The sequence below is a fragment of the Lathamus discolor genome, chromosome 1 (assembly GCF_037157495.1).
Source record: "Lathamus discolor isolate bLatDis1 chromosome 1, bLatDis1.hap1, whole genome shotgun sequence".
Classification (NCBI taxonomy): domain Eukaryota; kingdom Metazoa; phylum Chordata; class Aves; order Psittaciformes; family Psittacidae; genus Lathamus; species Lathamus discolor.
This window is the reverse complement of record NC_088884.1, coordinates 118,571,651-118,596,130: the sequence shown is the minus strand read 5'-3', so window position 1 is coordinate 118,596,130 and position 24,480 is coordinate 118,571,651. Positions and strand designations below refer to the sequence as shown.

Here is a 24,480-nt window from a genome sequence, read left to right as displayed (position 1 = left end):
ACATCCTGGAAGGGCAAGATCAGTTTTATTTTTAGTTTCACCCAGAGCAGTGTCCTTTTAAACTTCTCCCAATATTTGTCATGTCAACCCTACATGCTCATTTACAAGCATCTCCAGGAGCTTCTTTCTCTCCATCGAGTTGTGAGTCTCTCTGCAAACCAGTCTCCTTGATTTATTTACTTTCTCTTGACTCACAGAAGATATTTGATTTGTAATCCCAGAAATACTATATGATTAAAATGTGTTGTTAATATATAATCAATTGCTCATATAATATATATATTATATATATATATAAATATAATATAATCAATGGCCAATTTCTTCCCTATAATAATTTCCTTTCCTCCCACATTGATAGTCTATTTCTGTGCAGCCTCAACTTTTCAAGGACATTGTAGAGCCATACGTCCTCCTCCTCCTTTAATACATGCTTTCCTAAACTGTGAGGTATTTGCAAAATTTAGGGAGACACTCTGAGATACTATCCTGCTCAAAATTCTTTAGAAACATTGTTTTATTATTATAAGGCTAAACAGACAACATCTGCTATTCAGATTCAGAAAACTTTCAGGCCAAAACATAACAAAAAACAATATAGCAGAATTCTCTCTACAACCAGAAAACTTTGCCTAACAGTTTGTCTACACATTCTGCATTAAAATTGTTAGCAATGTATATTAAACAGCCTGTCCCCTTTCCTTCTTTATAGTTTTTCTACCTAAAGTTCTGAATACTATAGACAACCTGGTTTTAAAAAGCTGCTAACCAGAGTTAGCTCAAAAAAAAAAAGTACCAAGAAAGCATTCAGGTTCACTTTGGTACCAGTCTTAACACTGATTCAGGTATATGAGGCAGCAAAGATTTATGGTCAGACCCCATCCCAGCAGATGTCTATACTATGCATTAAGGCATAGTAAAGACAACCCTATATGCTGCCAATCAGCTTGGCCTCAGAATCAGAGATAGCATCAACACAGTGTCACCAAAATGCCACTCCTATCAGCACAGGACTGCATTAGCTATTTTGCAGAGCAGCTGAGGCCACATCTGCCTGCACTGATTTGAGTGCTATACAGCAATGCCACTGACACCTAGAGGGTCTTCCACCCGAGAAAAACCTGTTCCTTCAGCTCTTCTCACTCAAATTCAAAAGAAGATGTTGTGCTGGTGAGGTAATTCTATGGCATTGCATTAAAGTTTTATTATAGACTTAGGCCAGTCTCATTACTGTTCAGGAAGTCTGACTTTAGCTCATTTTGACAAGAAGCCTTCCTAATTAGAATGTTTGTCAATCATGGCTCCCTGCTGCTGGAAGGTTAATGCAGCTGGCTTTTATCTTCAGAGTAAAAAGGCTGCTTTTTTTCTTTTTAATTAATTGGAAGATGTAATTATGGAAGTTACAGCATGGATCTAATAACGGTATCTGTCTCAGGGACAGTTTGAGAATCAAGTTCATATTCTTCTGCAGCATCTATTAAACAAGGTCAACTGGAGCCTCTCAACACAAAAAAAAATTCAATGCAATATTTACAACTGACAAAGGAAACCAATTAGAAGTTTTGTTTTAGAACCTGTAGGCCTCCTTCAGCCCACAAACCCAGCTCTACCCCACTGCTCAAAGGGCATCCCGATCTCAGAGAAAATGGAAACCTACAGCTGGAATAGCTGTCATGTACTAATGCCCAAGGCAGGGATTCTAGTATTCTTGGCTCTAAAGCTCTCTGCTTTTTGTAAGGCTGCCCTCCATTATTCTGGCATGCATTAAACTAGAATGCAAGCCACACAGAAGATAAAAGACTCAGTCCAAAAACTGTCACATCAGAGCTATTTTCCCAACAGAATATTTGGTTCTGAACCCATCCATCTCAAACTGACTTTTCTGATAAGGCATTAAGAAGCAAGTGTTGTCACACCCATTCTGCTTTAGCTTTGAAACTGCAGTAGGGAAGCTTTGTTAGTCAATTTATATTGTTTACTTGTTTAACAGCAAAGGTTTTCTATTCATGTAGTAAGACTGATCTGCCGGATGTAACAACACAATACTACTACCAAGTGTTGTAACAGAATACAACACAGCAAGATGGTAGCTTGTCTGAGATGGCCATAAAAATGTCCAATCCTGTGAGAAAGATCAAGCTTGCAAAGATTTAGCTTGCAAAAATATTACATTTCTGTAACACACTATTTTCACACATTTTTTGAACTGATGTTATAGTGTGGTAAGCACAGCCCGCTTATACTAGAACTGCCACCAGAAACAACAGCCTCAGAACACTGTTCCTATTTCTCACTCCCTTCACCCCCAGAATCTCATAGAGGTCTTAAAGTAAGACGGAACAGGTTTCCCTCCCACCAAGTTCTGCTATAACTTCCATTAGTTTTCCAATTCAATACACTGTGTGACTGCAAAAATACTTGTACTGACCCAAACCCACAAGACACTGGTATGGAAACAAGGAGCAAGACCGTGTTTGGTTTAAACAGCATTACAATTGGTGAAACAGCTGCTAGCAGAAATAAATGCGTTGCAACACATCCTCATAAAAAAACGACAGAAAAGGATGAGAAGAGTACAGGGAAGACAGCTTAGAAGACCAAGTAAACCAAGAACAACTTACTGGGCAAAAGTAGGTGTTTTCTGCTATGTGGTTTGCAACAACATTGTTTTCTGCAGACAGAGACATTATGAAAAGCAGTGCGTCACGGGCCTGTTGGCCTACTGTTCCTTCTCGGTGGATGAAGGGAATCAGCAGGGAAAATATAAGGAAATTGGCAGCTCCATGGTCCTCGCTGGTGTGAAAAAACAGTTCTAAAATGGAGGGATCTTTGGCTATTATAGAGCAGAGCTGGTTCAAAAGGACAACCAACTCTGTTTCCACTGTTGGAGTGGCTGTTCCTGAGCAGGAACTCAGCAACATCATCAAAGGCTTCAAGATGGGCTTGTGATGCAGCAAAGGTTGATGAGACTGGGTTACTAGCATTTCATACATTTTGAGTTGCTCAATTTTTGTCTCATCCGTGAACTCTCGTCGGAGGCTCCAAAGAAAAAGCTTCTCCATGATGTTTTCTGAGACTACAAACTCCAGAATAGGCCCCATTGAGGCATCGTTTGCTTGCTCCTCAATTAACAAGAAAAGCATGTGCTCCACATAGTTCTGAACAGTGCTGGCCTCATCAGGTGAAATTGCCCCATACTTTGCCTGAGTGTTTTTCAAAGGATCATGCTTCTCTAAAATCTTCACAACCTAAAGGGAAACAAAGGCACATCAGTTATTTAAATGTTTTTTTAAGAAATATTCACTTATCCCATAAGGGGAAAAAAAAATCCTTACTTGAAATTACTTAAAATGTGCAAACTCTTTATGCTTTTAGTTTTTGTCCATCAAGCTTTCTAAATTTAGTATCAGAGATTATCACATTTGGCATACATGAGGCCAAAACAATGCTTTTTTTCACTTAGAAAATATTTTACATTATAATATATAATTTATATATTTAATATTTTAATATTAATAATACCTAAGTTTGCCACTTATTGCTGAAAACTTGGGGTTCTCTGAAGTATGGATAAACTAAGTTCCTCAGCCTTCAGAAACTGAGTTTCAGTGATATTTGGAATAAGTTTCTTTGTCACAGAGGACTGAAATGAAAAGGCCTGCTCTTCAGCCAGAGTAACTGTGCTCTAGAGTGTCAATATCATGCGATGATCTGCAGTAGTAAAAGCAGCAGAAGGCCACAAAGCTAATCTTTCCTAGCCACATCTTATATAGAGCCATAGAATCAACTAGCTTGGAAAAGACCTTTAAGATCATCAAGTCCAACCTTTACCCCAGGACTGCCAAGTCCACCACTAAACCATATCACTAAGGGCCTCATCTACACTGTTTGTGAACAATTCCAGGGACAGTGACTCCTGCGCAATCCTCTTCCAACATCCGACTACCTTTGTGGTGAAGAATTTTTTCCTAATATCCATTCTAAACCTCCCCTAGCACAGCTTGAGGCCATTATCTCTTGTCCTATCGCTTGTCACTTGGGAGATCAGCCATCATCCACCTCCCTCCATCCTCTTTTCAGATAGTTGTAGAGAGCAATAAGCCCCCCTCTGAACCTCCTCTTTTCCAGACTACACAATCCCAGGTCCCTCAGCCATTCCTCATCAGACTGGTGCTCCAGGCCCTTCACCAGCTTTGTTGCCCTTCTCTAGACCTGCTCCAGCAATTCAATATCTCTCCTGTAATGGCAAGCTCAGAACTGAACACATGATACACCAAATGGTCACCGATACCCACATACACTTGCAACATTCAATATGGATTTAGGATTGAGTAACAATTGTCATCCCAGAATTGACAACCCTGGATTAAATTCTGTTCTGCTCACAATCGATGAAGCTTGCTGTCTGTGAGACAGCTACTTTTTTAGCCTTTTTCTGGAGGATAATTGCCATAAAACCACAAAGGAACCTAGCGACTCCCCTAACATGATAATATCACTATAGTTAAGTGAGAAAAGGTAAGTCTTGAATGATGGCTCCTCTGACTCCGGAAACATCTCAGAAACACCACCACTCATCTAGCTTGCTCTCAGGATGGCCAAAAAACAGCAAAAGCAGCAGCACAGAAATCAATTTTACATAAACCGTTAGTTATTCATATTACTGCAGCAAATAAGACCTTGTATTGTGGTGCTCAGAGCAAAACATCTTTGCCTAAAAGCAATTATAATCCTGATGACATGCAAACAATTTCTGGAATATGCTGAAGTGCATAATCTACATTTATCCATAACAAACAACACTGCGTACAGCTTTGCACCATGCATCAAATATATCTCATAAAAGCTAAGCAAGCTCTACGCAGCATAAGGAAGCATAAAGGTTTGCAACAAGGTACAAGTCACTGTGAATCACTAGAAAAGATCTAGTCGTTCCATTAGAAATTACCATGTCCTACCACTTCCCATTTAGATGTAAATCTGAAATTCAAAGCGTGATTAGTAAAGCCTAACAATACCTTGAAAGGTCAAATACCTTTGTTTTTTTAAGAAGGTTTCAGTGTCATCTACTACATTCTGCATTAAGGGCATTTGTTCCTTTGCAATTCAGGATTATCCCAAAGAAAGAATGAAGCAAATTCCTATTAATGCAGCCTACTTCAAATCAATAAAACTAATTAACATTACCTGTGCCCAGTGAGTTCTAAACACTATCATGCATGTTTCTGGGTCAACACCCTGCAGGCTCGGAGCCTGCCGATTTTTGCTGATACTAGTTCCAGAGGACATTATAAGTCTTCCAAAGGTGAAGCCAACTAGGCCATGCTGATTTTCTTTTTAAAGTCCTGTAATTAGCTGCAGATGTTCAAGCATCCTGATGAGACTGGCATTGTGATTTGAGCTTTGGTATCCACAGAAATCTGTTAAAAAAACAAACCAAAACACATATACTTATGCACATCAAATAGCAGTGTATAACAGAAAAGAATATACTTAAAGAGAACAATAAAACCTTTCTTTAATTCAGTTTGAAGATAGAACTTTTTAAAGCATATTATATAGGACCATCTTCTCAATTTTTTCCTCATGGTAACAGTTTCTAATGCTCAAACATTTGAGATCAGCAACAGAACTAAGATGCTACTGAAATAAACAAACATAACAGAAGCTCATGCCATGAGCATTTTATGCATATGTCACTACATTTTCAATTCTTCATTATGACATTTTTGCCATCTGACCATGTCTCTTCACAGCTGCTTCGTAATTAATGTTGTATAGATTTTACACGTAAAAAAAAAAAAGTACAGGTTGTTTCCCTATTTTTTAAAAACAATATTTCCATTAATAGATATAGTTACAGGTACTTAGTTTTCTGGCCAAAATCATATCATAAACAGTTGAAAATATCTGTGGAACAACATATGCAAGTAGAAGAATGCATCTGTATCAATACCAAAGTAACTACAAACAACAGAAAAGATAAAACCTTCATGTATCCAAAGCCAAATAAATTGAGATGTCATATTAAAGGACTCGGAGAATAAGACCAAACATTGAAATGTTCTTTTCATCCATTATTTAATATCCTAGATATCCAAGTATCAAAGTAGTTGCACACCTGCAGGGGAAAGTTAAAATGAAACAAAGACAGATATCTTCCAGATATTTGAGAGGCTTAAGAGAACATATTATCCCCTCAAGCACCTGTATCTATGTCAGACAGTTGTTGTGTCTCTCCCCCCTTTCTTTCCCCCTCCACAAGCTTTAAATTTTGAGTCTACTTTTTACAAACCATAGAATCATAGAATCATAGAATAGTTAGGGTTGGAAAGGACCTCAAGATCACAGAATCACAGAATCCCAAGGGTTGGAAGGGACCTAAAAAGATCATCTAGTCCAACCCCCCTGCAAGAGCAGGGTAACCTACAGTACATCACACAGGAACTTGTCCAGGCGGGCCTTGAATATCTCCAGTGTAGGAGACTCCACAACCCCCCTGGGCAGCCTGTTCCAGTGCTCTGTCACTCTTACAGTAAAGAAGTTCTTCCTGATGTTAACGTGGAACTTCCTATGCTCCAGTTTACACCCATTGCCCCTTGTCCTATCACTGGATATCACTGAAAAAAGCCTAGCTCCATCATCCTGACACCTACCCTTCACATATTTGTAAACATTGATGAGGTCACCCCTCAGTCTCCTCTTTTGCAAGCTAAAGAGACCCAGCTCCCTCAGCCTCTCCTCATAAGGGAGATGTTCCACTCCCTTAATCATCTTTGTGGCTCTGCGCTGGACTCCTTCAAGCAATTCCCTGTCCTTCTTGAACAGAGGGGCCCAGAACTGGACGCAATATTCCAGATGCGGCCTCACCAAGGCTGAGTAGAGGGGGAGGAGAACCTCTCTTGACCTACTAACCACTCCCTTTCTAATGCACCCTAAGATGCCATTTGCCTTCTTGGCCACAAGAGCACATTGCTGGCTCATGGTCATCCTCCTATCCACCAGGACCCCCAGGTCCCTTTCCCCTTCACTACTTTCCAGCAGGTCACCCCCCAACCTGTACTGGTACATGGGGTTGTTCTTCCCCAGATGCAAGACTCTACACTTGCCCTTGTTAAATTTCATCCAGTTTCTCCCCGCCCAACTCTCCAGCCTGTCCAGGTCTCGCTGAATGGCAGCACAGTCCTCTGGTGTGTCAGCCACTCCTCCCAGTTTTGTGTCATCAGCAAACTTGCTGAGGGTGCACTCAGTTCCCTCATCCAGGTCATTGATGAAAATATTAAACAGCACCGGTCCCAGCACCGACCCCTGAGGAACTCCACTAGTCACAGACCTCCAGCTAGATTCTGCGCCATTGACCACAACTCTCTGCCTTCTTCCTTTCAACCAGTTCTCGATCCACCTCACTACTTGATCGTCAAGCCCACACTTCCTCAGCTTATCTATGAGGATGCTGTGGGAGGCAGTATCAAATGCCTTACTGAAATCAAGAAAAACTACATCTACCGCTCTACCATCATCCCTCCACCTAGTCACTTCCTCATAGAAGGCTATAAGGTTGGTCATACATGACTTCCCCCTCATAAAACCATGTTGGCTGTTCTTAATGACCCCCTCATCCTTGATATGCCTAGTGATGGAGTCAAGAATAAGTTGTTCCATCATCTTTCCAGGGATGGAGGTAAGGCTGACCGGTCTATAATTACCCGGGTCCTCCTTCTTGCCCTTCTTATAGATTGGTGTGACCTTTGCCATCCGCCAATCCTCAGGCACCTCGCCCGTTTCCCACGACTTACCAAAGATGATGGAAAGTGGCCTAGCAATGACCTCCGCCAGCTCCCTCAGCACCCGTGGGTGCATTCCATCCGGACCCATCGATTTACAGATGTCCAGTTTGCATAGCTGATCCCTAACCCAATCCTCATCTACCAAAGCAAACTCCTCCTTTGTCCTGACTCCTTCTGGGGCTATAGAAATCCGGGGCCCTCGGGGAGAGTCTGCAGGAGTAAAGACAGAGGCAAAGAAGGCATTCAGCACCTCTGCCTTCTTTATATCCTCTGTCTCCAGGGTACCCACTTCGTTCAGCAGTGGGCCTATATTGCCTCTTGTTTTAGTTTTATTTGCTATGTATTTGAAGAAGCCCTTTCTATTGTCTTTAACCCGACTAGCAAGATTGAGTTCCAAGGAGGCCTTAGCTGTCCTAATTGCCTCCCTACATCCTCTAACAACTGTCCTATATTCCTCCCAAGCGGCCAGCCCCTCCTTCCATAATCCATAGATTCTCCTTTTCCACTTGAGTTTGCCCAGCAGCTCCTTGTTTAACCACGCCGGTCTCCTAGATCCCTTACTTGACTTCCTACTCATTGGGACGCTCCGATCCTGAGCTTGGAAGAAGCGGTCCTTGAATGCTAACCAACTATCTTGAGCCCCTTTACCGCCTAGTACACTTTCCCATGAGACTTCCCTTAGCAGTTGACTGAAGAGGCCAAAGTTGGCCCTTCGGAAATCCAGAACTGTGGCTTTGCTAGGTATTCTATTCCTCCCACACAGGATCCTAAACTCCACCATCTCATGATCACTGCAGCCAAGGCTGCCATTGACCGTCACCACTTCGACCAAACCCTCCTTGTTGGCGAGTACTAAATCTAGCAGCGCTGCTCCCCTAGTTGGTACGTCCACCATTTGCATTAAGAAATTATCATCAATGCACTCGAGGAACCTCCTAGACTGTGAATGACTGGCTGTGTGAGTCTTCCAGCAAATATCGGGGTAATTAAAGTCCCCCACGACGACTAAGGCATGTAGTCGCGAGGCTACTTCCAGTTGCCTGTAGAAAGCCTCATCAACTCCTTCGTGCTGATCAGGAGGTCTGTAATAGACCCCCACAACTGTATCACCCGTGCCAGTCAGCCCCTTGGTTCGTACCCACAGACATTCCACTTGCTCCTCATCCGACCCCGGACAGAACTCAATACATTCTAGTTGCTCTCTCACGTAAAGAGCAACTCCACCACCTCGCTTCGCTGACCTATCTTTCCTAAAAAGGACATAGCCATCCATGACCACATTCCAGTCATGTGAACTGTCCCACCATGTCTCTGTAATCGCCACTAGATCATAACCTTTAGCCCGCACACAGACTTCTAACTCCTCCTGTTTATTCCCCATGCTGCGTGCATTGGTGTACAGGCATTTCAGGGAGCCAGTCCTAGTACTCTTTTTCCCCTGCGGGACAGGGTCTAAAGAGCTATCCTTTCCCACAAGTGAAACAAGAGATTGATAGTCCTCCTTAGCCCGCCACCCTTCAATCCCTAGCATGTTCCTCTTGGGCTTGTCCCCAACAGGCCCAGTTAAATCCCCTCCCCCCTTCCTAACTAGTTTAAAGCCCTGTCAATAAGCCCTGCTAACTCCTGCCCCAAAACCCTTTTTTTTCTCTGGGACTGGTCATCTAGTTCCAACCCCCCTGCCATGGACAGGGACACCTCACACTAAACCATGTCACCCAAGGCTCTGTCCAACCTGGCCTTGAACAATGCCAGGGATGGAGCACTCACAACCTCCCTGGGCAACCCATTCCAGTGCCTCACCACCCTAACAGGAAAGAATTTCCTCCTTATATCCAATCTAAACTTCCCCTGTTTAAGTTTTAACCCATTACCCCTTGTCCTGTCACTACAGTCCCTGACCAAGAGTCCCTCCCCAGCATCCCTATAGGCCCCCTTCAGGTACTGGAAGGCTGCTATGAGGTCCCCACGCAGCCTTCTCTTCTCCAGGCTGAACAGCCCCAACTTCCTCAGCCTGTCTTCATACGGGAGGTGTTCCAGTCCCCTGATCATCCTCGTGACCCTCCTCTGGACTTGTTCCAGCAGTTCCATGTCCTTTTTATGTTGAGGACACCAGAAATGCACACAATACTCCAGGTGAGGTCTCACAAGAGCAGAGTAGAGGGGCAGGATCACCCCCTTCAACCTGCTGGTCACGCTCCTTTCGATGCAGCCCAGGATACGGTTGGCTTTAAAATTAGGCTTTAACTGAATTCCATTTTGTGCCATAGCATAAACAAAACAAAACACACCCCCAAAAAAAAACTAAACAATAAACAAAGAACCCCCCCAAAACTCCAGCCAAACCATATCTCCACAACACCAATGTGCAAATTGTTTAGGAATACAACAAATGCACTGCAAGTTCCTACAGTTCATGTAAGCCCTAGCAGGTTTTGATTTCCATAAGAGACTGTATTTTGATGTGCTCTCCTTTTCACCAGTCTTCATTAAGATCCCAGGGCCCCTGGACCTCTTGGATTCATCAGGTTAGTGAAACACATGAGGAAATTTTTTACTCTGTGCTGCCACAGCCTATGTAGCAATTCTTTACCAGTGTAACACTTATTTCTCTCCATGTATCTTAAAAGATAAAATTCTTTTCTCTGCAGATCTCTGTTTCCTGCATGTGCTTATATTCTTGAAACTGTTAGCACAGGAAAACCTACAGCCTGTCCTAAAAGCAGCAGCAAACATTCACCATTTTCAAAATGTACACAAATGCACAGGGTACAACTTTAATATTTCTAACACAAGCAAAAAGCAAAAGATGGTTCTGCATTTCCCTGCACCTATATATATATTACATGTTCTATATACATGTTATATGTATATATGTTCAAACAAGGATAAGAGTAGCAAGCATTTGAGAACACAACTCCAGAGGCCTAGGATCTGGTTTTGGTTTTTTTTTTATCATTACTAACAACTGTAGGGACCCACTGTATATTCAATGCACAGCTTCTGGTGATTGTGCTTGCAGCTCTGAGAGCTCAACATTTCTGCTAAAAACCACTCAGAAAACAAGATGAATGCTCACAGACCATTTAGAATAAACCTGCTTTAAGTAGTTTGCCTAATACCAGACCTAATAATCCAAAGGAATATTTAACTAACCTATTCTTCCAGATCACCTATCCAATTACTGCCAGCTCCCTCTTTTGTCAGCCCTCTCCTTCAAACAGAAATCTTTCCATTTCTGTAAAAGTTCAGACTTCTCCAGGCAAAAGGTGTCCTTCATTACACAGCCCTGATTCACCCTTCGAGCAGATCTGTCCTGCTCATGAAGTGAAGCAAGCAGCTTTGGAAAAACTAATGTGATTGTGTAATTAAAGATGGTATCATAAGGTGCAGCAAGAGAACTTAATTAGAAAAGCAGAGGCAAGCTCAATTCTGGAACTTACGAGTTGTTTGACTTTACAACTTAGAGGTTGTTTCAGTGTAGACTTTGCATTTTATTTAAGAATTTAAAGTAACTGATATTACACAACTAGCTATCACATGACAAATTCTGTCAGCAGTACAGCAGTAGGAAGCCAAGAATAGAATCAGAAACTTCAGATCAGCCTCCACTATTTAAGATAGTAAACAACAATACGGGAGATTATGGCTTTCTTCAGGAATGCTGATAAAAAACAAAGATCAGTGATATAAGACTCTAGAGTTGCATGCAGAGTTCTAGGATGCATCACACAGGCAGTCCAAAACTATTTAACCCATTACCCTCTTTTCTCCTCTAATCTGTTCTAATTCTCTGTCCTCCCCAATATTTGCAATTTTCTTTTCCCCTTAAGCATCTTTCCTACCCCAACCTCAGACTCCACAAACCTCAAGACAGTACTCAATCACTCCCAATGAGACAGACCCTCTTTTAAATGACTACTTCTATCTTGTAGCTCTCTAAACATACTTTTTGGAGGTAGAGGTTCCATTCTGGTGCTTTGGTCATTATAGATACCTGAAATACAGCCCTACTTCTCTGCAGCTATGAAAAGACTTAAAGTGAACACACGTGGTACATCTCTCACCACAGGTTCAAAATACAGCAAGCTGCCAAGAAGATCCAGTGACAGAGCCACTGTTAGGTTTGTGTGTCCAATAAGACAGCTCACTTTCCACAAAAGCGCTACTTAGTTACATTTGTGTAAGAATTTATAACCACCACCATGTTACTGAGCACTCAAGTCCTGCCTCTGTTAACAGCTTACTGCCTAAGCAGCTAACTGCTACAGTCCGCACTTACAGCATGGACATCTTTTCCTCCACATCATAGCTACATATATCCTAAGTCTAGCTATGATATATAAAGTACAGATATAGCCCCTGTGAAAGAAGTCTGCAAGACAAGAAGGTGTCCCACCATTTCCTGCATAAAGTCCTCTAAGACCCTATTTATCCAAGATATTTAAGACCTCCTTGCTATTTCCAAGTCCCGATTTGGGCACACTCAAATTACAACACCACAAGTTTTCAGATACACAGGTCATTAACAACTGCCAGCATTATGATTCATATTGGATCTTTTTCAGAGTTAGATGGCACTAGATCAGAAGAGCAAAAGCTTTCAGTGTTACTAACTCTAGAAATGTCTATACTACCATTCATAGAAGACTTTTAGGAAGGTTCCCTCAAGCTGATATTGCATGCATCCTGCCTGGTCTATTTGCTATGCTTGTTATTACCGGTACAAACACCACCACATTGCTTGATAAAGATCTTTGGGATTATGTAACTGACGAACTGTAAAATAGCAAATTCAGCTCCAGCATTTATGTACTCTAACTAAAACCTGACAGTGTACTGCACATACACACAATCACAAGAATAAAGCTGCTTACATCTTTAGTAACAAAGAATGACAAAAAAGATCATTCATCCCTTGGTGACAAAAAAAGAGCATCTCAGTAATTTCAACCCAAACAGCTCATTCTGAATGTTCATTCCTACCGCACAAAGGCATCATAAACAGACTGTACAAAGAATCAAATGAAGATCAAAAATGCTAAATTTAAATTATTAGCTGAAAACAACTTGCCTGCAGCAAACATTCAGTTGATGAGGGCTAAGTTCAATTGCATCTTAGCCCGGCTACTGGATCTGAAATCTGAGCAGAGAGAGAACACAAACATTATCCTCACAGCAGCCAGTACTATGGCTTTTTAAGCATCTCTAATTTAGAAGTAACAAGACAGACTGCAATATGCCACTATATTTCTAAAAATCAAATCAGCTCCTTTAAGGATGCAAATATTTCCAGTTTGGAAAGCATCTTAGGATGCTGGAATTCATTAGTAATACAAAGCACTAATAGACTGTGTAGGCTTCAAAGACTTCAAACTCTGTAATAGTGTTTCAGAAAGCATACAAAGCTCAAAGCTTTTGACAACTGCAGTGGTCACAGAGATCCTAAAAACAATGTACCTATTTAAAAAATGAAAGTAATTGAACTGGAACAGATACTATCTTTTAAGATACATACCAATCTAAAGTTAGCATGCTCTAGTTATAGTAGTAGTAGAAAGAATGTATTCATTACATTTGTGGCAAGCAGATTTTGCTACCAGATTAGTAGGTTTTCTTTATCATTTTGCACGACCAAATATGCCACATTAACTGCGACATCACGTTGTTCCCTGTGAAGTTAAACTAACTCCAATTAAACAGGACAAATAAGCTGACTATATTGAGTCCAAAGGTGAGAAAATTATTTATAAAGCACCAATTCATGGAGGAAGGGGTAGAAGTGAACTTGAGGCCACTAAGAGCAAAAGTAAATGTTTATTTTAATCAGTTCATGGTTAAAATTGTACAATAATTTAGCCTTTCCTCTCTGCTAAATCCTGATCAAGGTATTATTCCACCATTTGACAGGTCTGACAAGTGCAAATAACCTCACCTGCAGTCCATTCAAAATTCTACTTCCAAAAAACACTGCCCAGTTTAACACTTTGGCAACGCCACACAGTAACAGAACCTTCTTAGCAGGTAAATCTTACCAGAAATCAACCGTATCTTACCTATCAGTCATTTTACCCTATTACAAGGCCATGTCCCCCTATACGTGCCTTCTAGAACTATTCTGATTGCCTACATTGATGACACTTTTGCCTCTAATCCATCTTCTCCTACACAAGGTAACTGCCCCTGCTACCAAGGGTTTATATGTTCAACAATCCTCATGTGGAACAAGAGGCATCAGCATATGCATCACACACAGGAGGAACTGAGGTTCAAAGTGACAAGTCACTATCTCCCCTAAGATCTTCTTATACTCTCTGTTAAGCCAGGGAACAGCTTTTGAAATTAGGCAATTGATTTGCACCTACATAAAACATGTTGGTTTCATATTAAATACCTTTCCACGTAGGCTCGGTTAGTTGGTTGCAATTTTTCTTCCTGCAAATCTGGTTAACTGTTGCATATACAAACATGCTAACAGGCACCTGTCACTCCCTAAGCAGCAGAGAAAGTTATATAGTCACAAACACAGGTCTGTAACTGTGTTTGTGCAGTTCAGTCTCTGCTAACTAAAGAATAAGAGAGAAAACCTCAGCACTACTCAGTTCATTTCCAGTTTAAAAAAAGCCAGCAGTCTACGACTGCACTGGGTAGCTTTAGATCAATGATGAGATTGAGACCCATTCACTGGAGTCATGGAGGATTTCTGCTTTCAGTTTTCCTTCAGAAGTCTGTAAATCATCAACCCTTTTTACACGCTGATTACAGGGCTGAACTCCCCAATCCACAGAAGTACTTATTTTACTGCAAAGTGCACTAGAAGAACAGCCTAGCAAGAGAATCCCCTGTGAAGTCCACTCCCACTGGAGTGTCTCTTTTCAAAAGTTTCACTTTTGACTAAAAAAATATAACACATGAATTTGCAGGATTTGGGGTTCCATGTACAGACAAAAGGTATACCGCCTAATACAGTAAGGTAGTCACAGAATAGGCTACAAGGCTCTGCAGTTTAATTATCAAGGTTTAAACACTAAGATGCTGAGTTCTTTAATGGTTCTCAAACACAAGTGTACCTCTTACTACATACATCATGCTTTTGCTCTGCTGGTCAAAGCTTTCCACACTGCCAGTCCACAAGGCACAACACCAGAGGCAACGGAGAGATGGATAAGAAGCCTCAGTGGCAGTGAAAGAAACAGCATATATCAAAACATTTTCTTGGATCAGTGTAGCATAAATGGGCTTGAAATCAGACAACTTCAGGAAGCAGAGGGGAAATTATATGGTCTTAAGCATAGCTATGCAATTACATCTCTGCACCCTCTGATAAGTGGATGAGGGAGAGTGGGAGAAAAATGAGTGGCAAATTTTAGCATGCCTTGACTTAGCTCCAGCTTAAAAGGAACCTTGTTCAGGGTTTGTTTGTTTCTGATTGAAAAGAAAGCCTTCTGCATATTTTTTTCAGCCTTTCTTTAGGGACTATGATCAGGGGGAGGATTTAAATTTTTATTAATAAGAGTGTTTCAAAGGAAGACATCAATCCTTTCAAAGGAAAGGATTCATCCTGCTTGTGCTAAGTTCTTCTACAAAAGCCTATGAAGAACAGTCACATCCCCACCCTTAATGATCCTACACATTCATCACCAGAATGCAGAAGGAGTAGAGCTTTTTCACTGGGGAGCAGTAGGCTTGTGGTAGGCAACTGAGAAAATGTCAGCAGTTAAAAGCTACTGGAACAGAGGATCCTCTTTTTGGTTAAGTACTACTCATCTTCAGAAACTCGACTATCAAGAAAGCTGCAGCAGATTATGAGAGGGACAGTTTAAGCTACATGAATTATTATCTTCCTCCTTCATTTGTTGTTTTCATGTGTCCATGCGGCAGTCCACCAATTGCCCTGTCTTTTGTCTAGCTCAAGCAAACATTTCACATTTAGTCAGCTTTCTTCAATCTTTTCTACCAGTATCTGCAAAGACACTATTGGCTGGGGGAAGATGTTTTACACCTATAAAGCTATCTGCTTAAAAGCCTAACAGAGAACATGTCACCACAAATTGTAAAACAATGTAGTTAATCAAAGTATCAATCTGTTCTCATCAAGCATTTAATCCAACCTACTTACATGAAAGTAAGAATGTCTTGTGACTTCTCCCCACAGAGACTGCCGAACAAAATCTATCTCATGAGAGAAACTACATGCAGTATATTTTATAATGAGACAAAAATCTTACTGTCCCATCTACAGTCATCTACATCTACAGCCTGCTGCAGTTAAAAACCACAACTGATTTTTATTAAAAACTCCAGGAAGCTACACTACTCATATGTTTCTTTTATATCCACATTAACTCAGGCAACTAATTGGGGTACCACTGGACTCTTTGTATGATCTATGTAATCTTATGGCTGTTATAAACCCCTACATGTCAGGTGATTCAGGTTACAGCATTAAATAAATACATGGTTCTCCAGACACATGAATGGGCAATTCTTCCACAGCAAGACAGCCAAGAGGCCCATCTGACAGCACAGCTCAACAGTGCTGTAACAGCATAGATGAGCAAGCAATGCGATCAACGCTTCATCAAAAGGCATTATTACCAAAGCTCAGTAACTGCTCAACAAGCCAGTAATTAAACAAAGCAGGATACTTGACAGAGACCTTGACCTCCTCAAGAAGGGCTCTATTTACCTGACACACTACAGGATGTGTTCACCTACCACATGCATTTGCACGTAAGCAATCTCACTGGAACTCAAGAGCATACCAGTCACTGAAATTACTTTTTCAAAGTCCCAGAAGGAATGAACTACATGTTCATATCCCTAGATCATAAATCTGAAGCCAGGGAGGGAAAAAATAAGGTTGCAATTCTAGTGATATGACTTGTTCCTTTTAGAGAGAGATAAGAATGTAATAAACCTGTTTTTCTGATATATTTGATCTTCTCACATTTGGCCTAATACAGAAAAACAATATTTGGTGATAATCAGTGGTTCAAAACACAGGTTATGTTGTTTAAAAACTTGAGAATAAAATAGCAGCTAGGGTTCTTAAAATCCAAGCTAGATATCTCTATCCTTAGTAACACTCAGGCACAGTCTGACTGAGCTATCTTTTCTGCTACTAGCAGGCAACTGCTGTAAAAGGGATATTAAAACCTTAAACTAAACTGGGGGAAAAAAAAACAAACACCCCAAAACAGAACAGAAAAAATCATTTCTACCTTTATACTAAAGAGGGCAAATGTCATTGAACAGAAACAAATTCTGAGGCTTTATCTTTTCTGGTTCCTTCCCTAACTACCACCAAGATTGCTAACCCAAGAAAACTATATTCCACAGAAAACCAAATCATTAAAATGTCCAAGACCCACAGACCAAAGCATTCAGTGTTGTACTGCGAGAGACAGGCATCACAAGCAAAACAAAACTCAGTTTAAAACTTTGTACTGTGAATATGCTTTCATACCAAGTTTCAAAGAGAACGACAACAACCCCACAGGGTGTAGCACATATCACTGAATGAAAGCTACTTTCCATTCCTTGACTTACAGGTGAATTGCAGGTATCAGCTGCTGTGTCTACACTAGTAATTTTGTTTTGTCATAATTGAAGTGAATTATTGGGGAAAAAACAGTTGTTGTCAACCTCTGCATTTCTACTGAGATTTTGTACAGGGTTTATTTCAAAATTCATCACCATCCAAGAGTGGGAAGGAGCAACACATCAGAAAGCAGACATTTAACAAAACCTACTTTATGTTCTGGTTATGCTAGTGGAAAAAAGAAATCAAAATGATCTATGCGATATGCAACATCAATTTTGCTTTACAGGATAATTCTGACACCTGTGACACATACAAACTTAGCCCACTCATAATTTAGGAAAACCACATGCTTCTTGACACTGTGATGCTGAAGTGAATGCAACTTCTCTTTTTTTGTTCATTTTTGAGAAAAGTGAAACAGTGTCTGTAGCTAAAAGCATAAAATAAATTAACAGGAAATTACTATGTTGCCCATCTAGAAAACTTTCCTGACAGGTAGATGAATGAGACCAGCAAAGCAGTATAAGACTATTTTCTGAAGATTTAAAACTATTTCCAGAGCACTAACATACAGACTAGGAAATATTATCTTCCTGAGAGAAAGATGGTCTAGGAAAAAAGTCACCAATATACCTGTAATTATCATATGTAGATTACAGACAACAAGATTAAGCTATATATTTTATGGCTACAGCAATAATATGCGAGACAATTTTTCAAGTGATTTGTATAACATGTCAAACTACTCATTATAATAAGCATAAGAAGTCCAAGAATAATGTTCTCAAGTCTACAAAGTGACATTAAAGAAGACGGGTATGCTTTCAGCACTAATCCACAATAAAATGCAAATAAACATATATTCTAAACATTCCACGTTCCATGATGAAGAAGCTATAAACATTTCTTTTTAATTTCCAAACTCTCAGATGATTCTGCAGGTTCTAAATAGAGTTCAACCACAAGAACCAGTAGCAAAACACCATTAAGGTTATCCTGATTACTTGATCAATAAACCAGACCAACCAACAAGCTTCCTCAGAGGACGGTCACTAAGTTTTCACTGTGAAAAAGAACTTCAACTTTGCAGATGGAATTCCTGTCTCTTGTCCACATCCACATGTTATTTCTCTTCATCTGTCTCTCCATTAAAAGGTCCAGAAAAGACAGAATATGCTATAAAAATCAAAAGTGTTAGGTACAGAATGGATATTGCTTACTTGTTAACATAATACTTATTCTAGCAGCATATCTATTTCTCCTCCCAGGACGTCATTCACAATACAAAGTTCTCCTTATTCCTGGAAAAAAGAAATTTCTCACAACTATATATAAATTTAGGTAGCTATGTATCATACGAAGAAACCCTCTCATACTTTTCAAGATGTTCATTATAGTACATGGACTATAATTGACTAGATGACTTGAATCTGTCATTTATCTTTCTGTACACAGTTAACTGAAACTACTAATTTTAGAGAGAATTACTACCCCAACATACTTATCCACCAAGTCAATGTTATTTTCTATATGCTGAAGTGATAACCTCGTAGTGACATGATGAAAGAAGGGAATGACCAAAAACGTATCATTACACAGCTTCAGGACAACTGTTTTACTGCACTGTAAGATGGCAGAGGCCCATCACAAATTACTCCTCAAACCCAGTAAAATTAATGAGCTACTAAAATCCGAAAGGTCATTTTTATCTCTCATCCTATGTATTGTGTATCACCTGACATTAGGCAGGGCTTGTGATATTATATTTAATGGACTGACACTTTTGAATGTAAATGTATTTTTGTAGTTTTGGCTGGGTTTGTTGGGTTTTCTTTTTTTCTTCTTTTAAAAAACAAGAAGAAGGACCAGAAAAAACAAACTGTGTGAACCAACATTGTTTGCATCAGACATGCAATTTAGCTTGGAGAAAGCTCCAGAAGCTAGTGAACTCCCTTTGTCCTAAATTACATACCAGGCTTGGCAAAGAGAAAAGCACTTGCAAAATCCTTTTCATTTCCTTTTTATGACTATCAATTGCCAAATTTGAGAAAAACCACTGAATGAATACTACTGTTATGAGAGCCCCAAGTTGCTATAACAGCACGTCACTGAAGAACAAGGATGAGCGGGGGGGGGGGGGGGGCGAGGGATGAATAAGGTCAAGACAAACTCCTGTCATGTCCCTTCAGTTCCCCATTCCCAACAACCAAACCCACAGGTACTTGGTGTCATAGGAAACTGCACAGGAACATTCTTCTCCCTCTCCTTTTCTATTCAAACTCAGAGCAGACAAGTAGAAGTTGAAGATTCATTCAATATTAATTCCTACTGCAAACTCCAAACCTCAATAAAATAACACTTCTCCACCTGTGAGTGTAGGTCCATGAAAAACCAATCCCTCCTCCTGCAGCAACACGCTTTTCAAAAATATTAGTACAGATTTGCAAGTTGAATGGACTTTGACAGATTATGGCTTTCTATATATACATTGAATTTTCTGCTTTTAATATATATGATAGTAAAGAGCCAAAGTGGATTGTTGGCATTTTTATGCTGCTTAGTGCATAAAAAGCCAAACCAAAGAAAAATCCACATTATTAATGTTTCCATTTCTATTTAGTTTCATTGCATTTTATACAGGTGGTAGATGTTTTTCTCTCTAAGCTTCTCCAACTTTCCTAGGAATAAAATTACTTGCGTCATGTAAACAGTATCAAGTTGTCCATTATGCAGAACAGAAATTAATTCTTCATCTCTGATCTCATAACACAAGTCTACTCTACTATGAAAATACATTACACTCTTCCACCAGTTTTCTGCAACCAGAAACTGAATGACATTACAGCATCTTGCATTCTTGTGACTACATTTGCCTGGATAATAAGACATACGAATGCACTGGCAACAAAAGAAACATTTATAGTCTATACAACACTTGTCTCAGACATGTTGCCAGCATGCAAAAAAAGAAACTGCTAAATAATCAAGGGAACATTTTTTAAGAGAGATCTAGGTAACCTGACACTTTCATAACAATTCTGTATAACTTTTCAGTCCTGCATTTGAACCCTTGGTAAAACATGAATAGAAATACGGGTGTCTTTCTAGTCCAGGGAGGAATGAAGATAAACTAGCAGCTTTCACACCCTGGAGGTAAAAGAAGGTAAATAACAGCCCTTTCCGAATTGCAAATGAAGACTATACATCATAAAGAGACTGCTGTGAAAAACATGGAACTTTACTAATGTTGCAGGAGAACAGTATCTACCAAAAGGTAGGGTAAATATCAGAAACTAGTAAAAATAAAATTTAATTACTAATTAAACTTTAAAACACTTGGAATGATCAATACTGAAAGCCTAGTAAAGATGACAGTTGGATGTCAGCCCTAGCAGGAATCCTTCCTGGTACAGGTTACTAAAAGTGAAACCACAGCCTCTCCCATTTAATTTTATAACACCTAAGAAGACTTCTACAGGCGTGGGAAAGCACAGGTTCCACCCAACAATATGTTGTTCTTATTCTTGCCTGCACGCCTCCAAAAGTAGGGAGCGTCTCTGTATCTCTTTGGGAACCCTGCTGCTCCGCACATCTACTGCTGTCCTTTTGTCTGGCTGTCCAGGCATCAGAAGCTTCAGTACACCAATACTTCCCCCCCCAATACCTAGATAGCTGCAGTGTACTCTTATCTCCCGTGCCTGAAACCCAGTATCTTTCCTCACATCCTAAATTTATCCATCTACCTTTATGATCTTCTTGAAAATTAGCAATAAATGTGCTATCCAAAATTGCAAACTGAGCCTTATACAAAGTCACAGGTGATGTACCAGTCATCACAGAGCTCCAAAGGAGAAGCACATGCTGAATAAGGCAGCAACAGTTTGAAGAGCATGAGATGGTCTGTCTGTATGCACAGGCCTTCAGCATTAGTCAGCTGTAACCATAGTATGCTTAGAAGTAAGATTTCCAACTTTGTTCCTGAGGACATGGGGTTTGACACTGAATTACAATTTTACAGTATTTTTCCAACCTCTCAATTAAAAGAGGAAATAGGCTGAGAATTAGGAAGCGTATGTAAAATCATTTTTTTGTTATGATGTATCGGCTACATAAGTACTTTAGTACATGCTAAACTATTATACTGCTTACCAGTTATCCCTCTGCTGGAACAAAACTTACCGTATTTCTACTGTCACGACATGCTGCCATGTCTATACTCTGTTTTATCTTCAAGTTCATCTCTCCCTACAGACACCATTTTACTTGTATCATAATTCATGCCATGGCCACTTCAATGATAAAGCATTTCAATACTGTTTGAGAATACATCGTCTCTCCACTCATATATTCTGATATTCCTGCTGTTCTCAAGCATACTTGAACTATGAAGGACATTAACCTCCTGTGTTGAGAGTCAGACAATGTCTCAGGAGGCCCTTCATTGACTTTATGGGAGAATTTGCATAGGATCACACCTCCGCACTGAATAACTAACTAAAACTAAATGATGTTATTAGTAAGTCAGCACTAAACCAAACATATATGACTAATGGCAGAAAACCTCTCTTCAGGAGCAAGTGTACCAGAAGCGCATCCTCCTACAATTATACATAGCACAACAATCAGCCTAAATGGAAAAAACCAGTCCCCACAGTTGCTAACACTTGCAAATTTAAACCTGGTAGATTCAACATACACAGATGGGGTTGTGGCAATGCCTCTCCATCCTCGAAGTCAGCAAGACTGGGAATCCAAGATGCGTAGTTTTCTGTGACAAGGCTAAAACCAGAAAGTTCTCCCTGTGACAGTGTTATCAGTCTACCACCTCGACCATCAATATGATCAATGCAAAAAAAACACAGTGCTGTGATGGATGACTACGAGTAGAGCACACCTACCACCAGAAGCAGTCAATGGGCTCTATAGACCCATGAGGGCTTGTAGCTTCTGCTATTAAAATACAGTGCTACAGCAGCTGTCTCATCTCACATCCCTCAGAGTACTACAGTGGGTTTTAAGTATCAATTTAACACAGGATGGTAACAAAAGAGATTAATCTTGCAATGATAGCAACCATTTAAACAACAGATTCTCTCATGATGGACTGTTTCAGATATATCTGAAGTACTATTTTAACGTTGCTGTAGAAAGAGATGCAATCATTTAAGAACTCAACCTGAGAAGATTAGTGTAAATATTTCAAAATAAAGACTGCATGGAAGCAGACCTGAACTGAATCAGCTTACAAGTGGGGTGACTGAGTTTTGTTGCCTCAGACACCAGAACCAAGCATGTTCATTCACAGTCACTGAATCTTTAACGTTTATTGGGAAACCTTCAAAGCTTGAAAGTTTCTTGATAGATTGAACAGGTTTATTTGGACTAAGACAAGACCATATGAGCAATTTGCTGGGGAAAAAAGAAAAGCATTAATGAGACTTGCTAGAAGAATTCCCTCAAATCTGTTCCATTCCCTCTTACTTGCATGCTGGGGACACGATCATCATCACAAGCCATGGTGATAACTGCCTACATGCAAGAGTTCAAACCAGCAGACTTAACATTCTCCTCCAATTCTCTTCCCTTTTACATGTGCCTAGGGCAAATCACTCAGCTCCGTTTCTCACTTAAGATGAGAGCAACAGAGTTTTGGAAAGCCCTGATTATTATTAAAGCAGCAAGTCATCATTATACAGTTGACAGTCTGACTGTTTTAACTGCCCAGAAAACTCTCAGAGTCCCTATGCACCAGACTCAGACAACACACTTGGACTTATGGCCCCCATCAGAAATTCCTACTTGGCAAAACATTTCTAAACCCAGGGCCTTCAAGTAAGGAATTCTCACCTTCCTTTCTCTATTCTGGCATTGCACAGAAAAGGTAAGACACAATCAAGGCCCTCTAAACGAAGTGAAAAATACAGTGTTTCAGAACACCAGTGGGAGGGTTTCATGCAATGTATGGCTATTATTAGAGTGCTCTTTCGCTTAGGATCAGAGGATATAATCAGCAGATAATGCAGCCATGATTTGTGAAGCAAAGCCTTATTAAAGACTAATGAGATAAACGAGTTAAAATTTACATTTTGCTCTGCTGATAAGGTTCATTGGCACACTTAACTCCAACACCATGGTTTGAATATCAAACCCAATTATTAATAGCATCTAGTAAAGCTAATTATAAAGCTGAGTGGCATTAAACTATAATAACCAAGTAGCACATTAGAATCACATCCTTTAGTATTACTGTAGCTCTGGCAGTTAAGTGTTCTGCACCTGGAAATAAACACCTATCAAGCTCATGCTGTGAGAAAGCGCTAAACTCATGCACCTTTTCGCTGACCCTTTTGAAAGCCCAAAGCCATGTTCTAACAATGTAAGAGCAGGTAAACACTGCTTGTCACTATGATTTCAACAGTATCTGTCTAACTTATTGCAGTAACAGGAAGGATCAAGTGACAAGTATTTTTGTATCTACAACATATGAGGTTACACTTGGCATATACTCTCTAATTCCTAACAAAAAAAGCAGTGAGGTACTGATACAACTAACAAAAAAAACCCTGGAGACCGTATTTGTCTGGGTTTACTCACCTTTTTCACCATCTCTTGTCAAAACTACACAGATTACTACAAACTACCCACCACTTACTGAAAAGGATATTGAAAATACAATTTATGCCTTACTCTATCCTACATATTTTTCTGCCACATCTATCTAACGTGGGGACTTAAATGGACTACGACCATTTTTAAGGATAACATAAGAGGACAAGGGCCAGAACATTCCCTCCATTTTAACCTCTGCAATGTATCTGTCCTGTGACAGCAATGGAAATGCAGCAAGACAGGGGGTAATTATGTGCCAGCTATCCACGGATCAACAGTAATCAGTGTCAGTCATGTGCCAGTCCAAAAAAGAATGATAAGGACAAGCTTAAGATGCACAGTTCCTCTGGGACCTCCTCATTCCAACACAAGAGCAGCACCAGCTCTCCTTCCACGAGGAGAGCCGTTGAAGTCACAGGACTACACAGCAGCCATCATATTGCCTTTTCGAAGTAAAATATACAAAAAGAATGACAACAAAGAGCATAAAACCATTACAGATAGAACAACTTCACTGCTTAATTATAAGGTAATTCTCAA

General features: G+C 40.1%; 1 protein-coding gene across 3 annotated transcripts in view; it reads right to left on the bottom strand.

The window, feature by feature from the left end:
• The window catches only part of FHIP1A (FHF complex subunit HOOK interacting protein 1A), a 91,911-nt gene that overhangs the window by 30,538 nt on the left and 36,893 nt on the right, over positions 1–24,480 (bottom strand). For all 3 annotated transcript variants that reach the window (XM_065692677.1, XM_065692686.1, XM_065692697.1), the window contains exons 3-4: positions 5,188–5,420; positions 2,622–3,248 (exon numbers count right to left, since the gene is read on the bottom strand). In XM_065692677.1, the coding sequence (XP_065548749.1) occupies positions 2,622–3,248; positions 5,188–5,289 (729 nt within the window). In that variant the 5' untranslated portion in view covers positions 5,290–5,420. The remainder of the gene's footprint in view (positions 1–2,621; positions 3,249–5,187; positions 5,421–24,480) is intronic.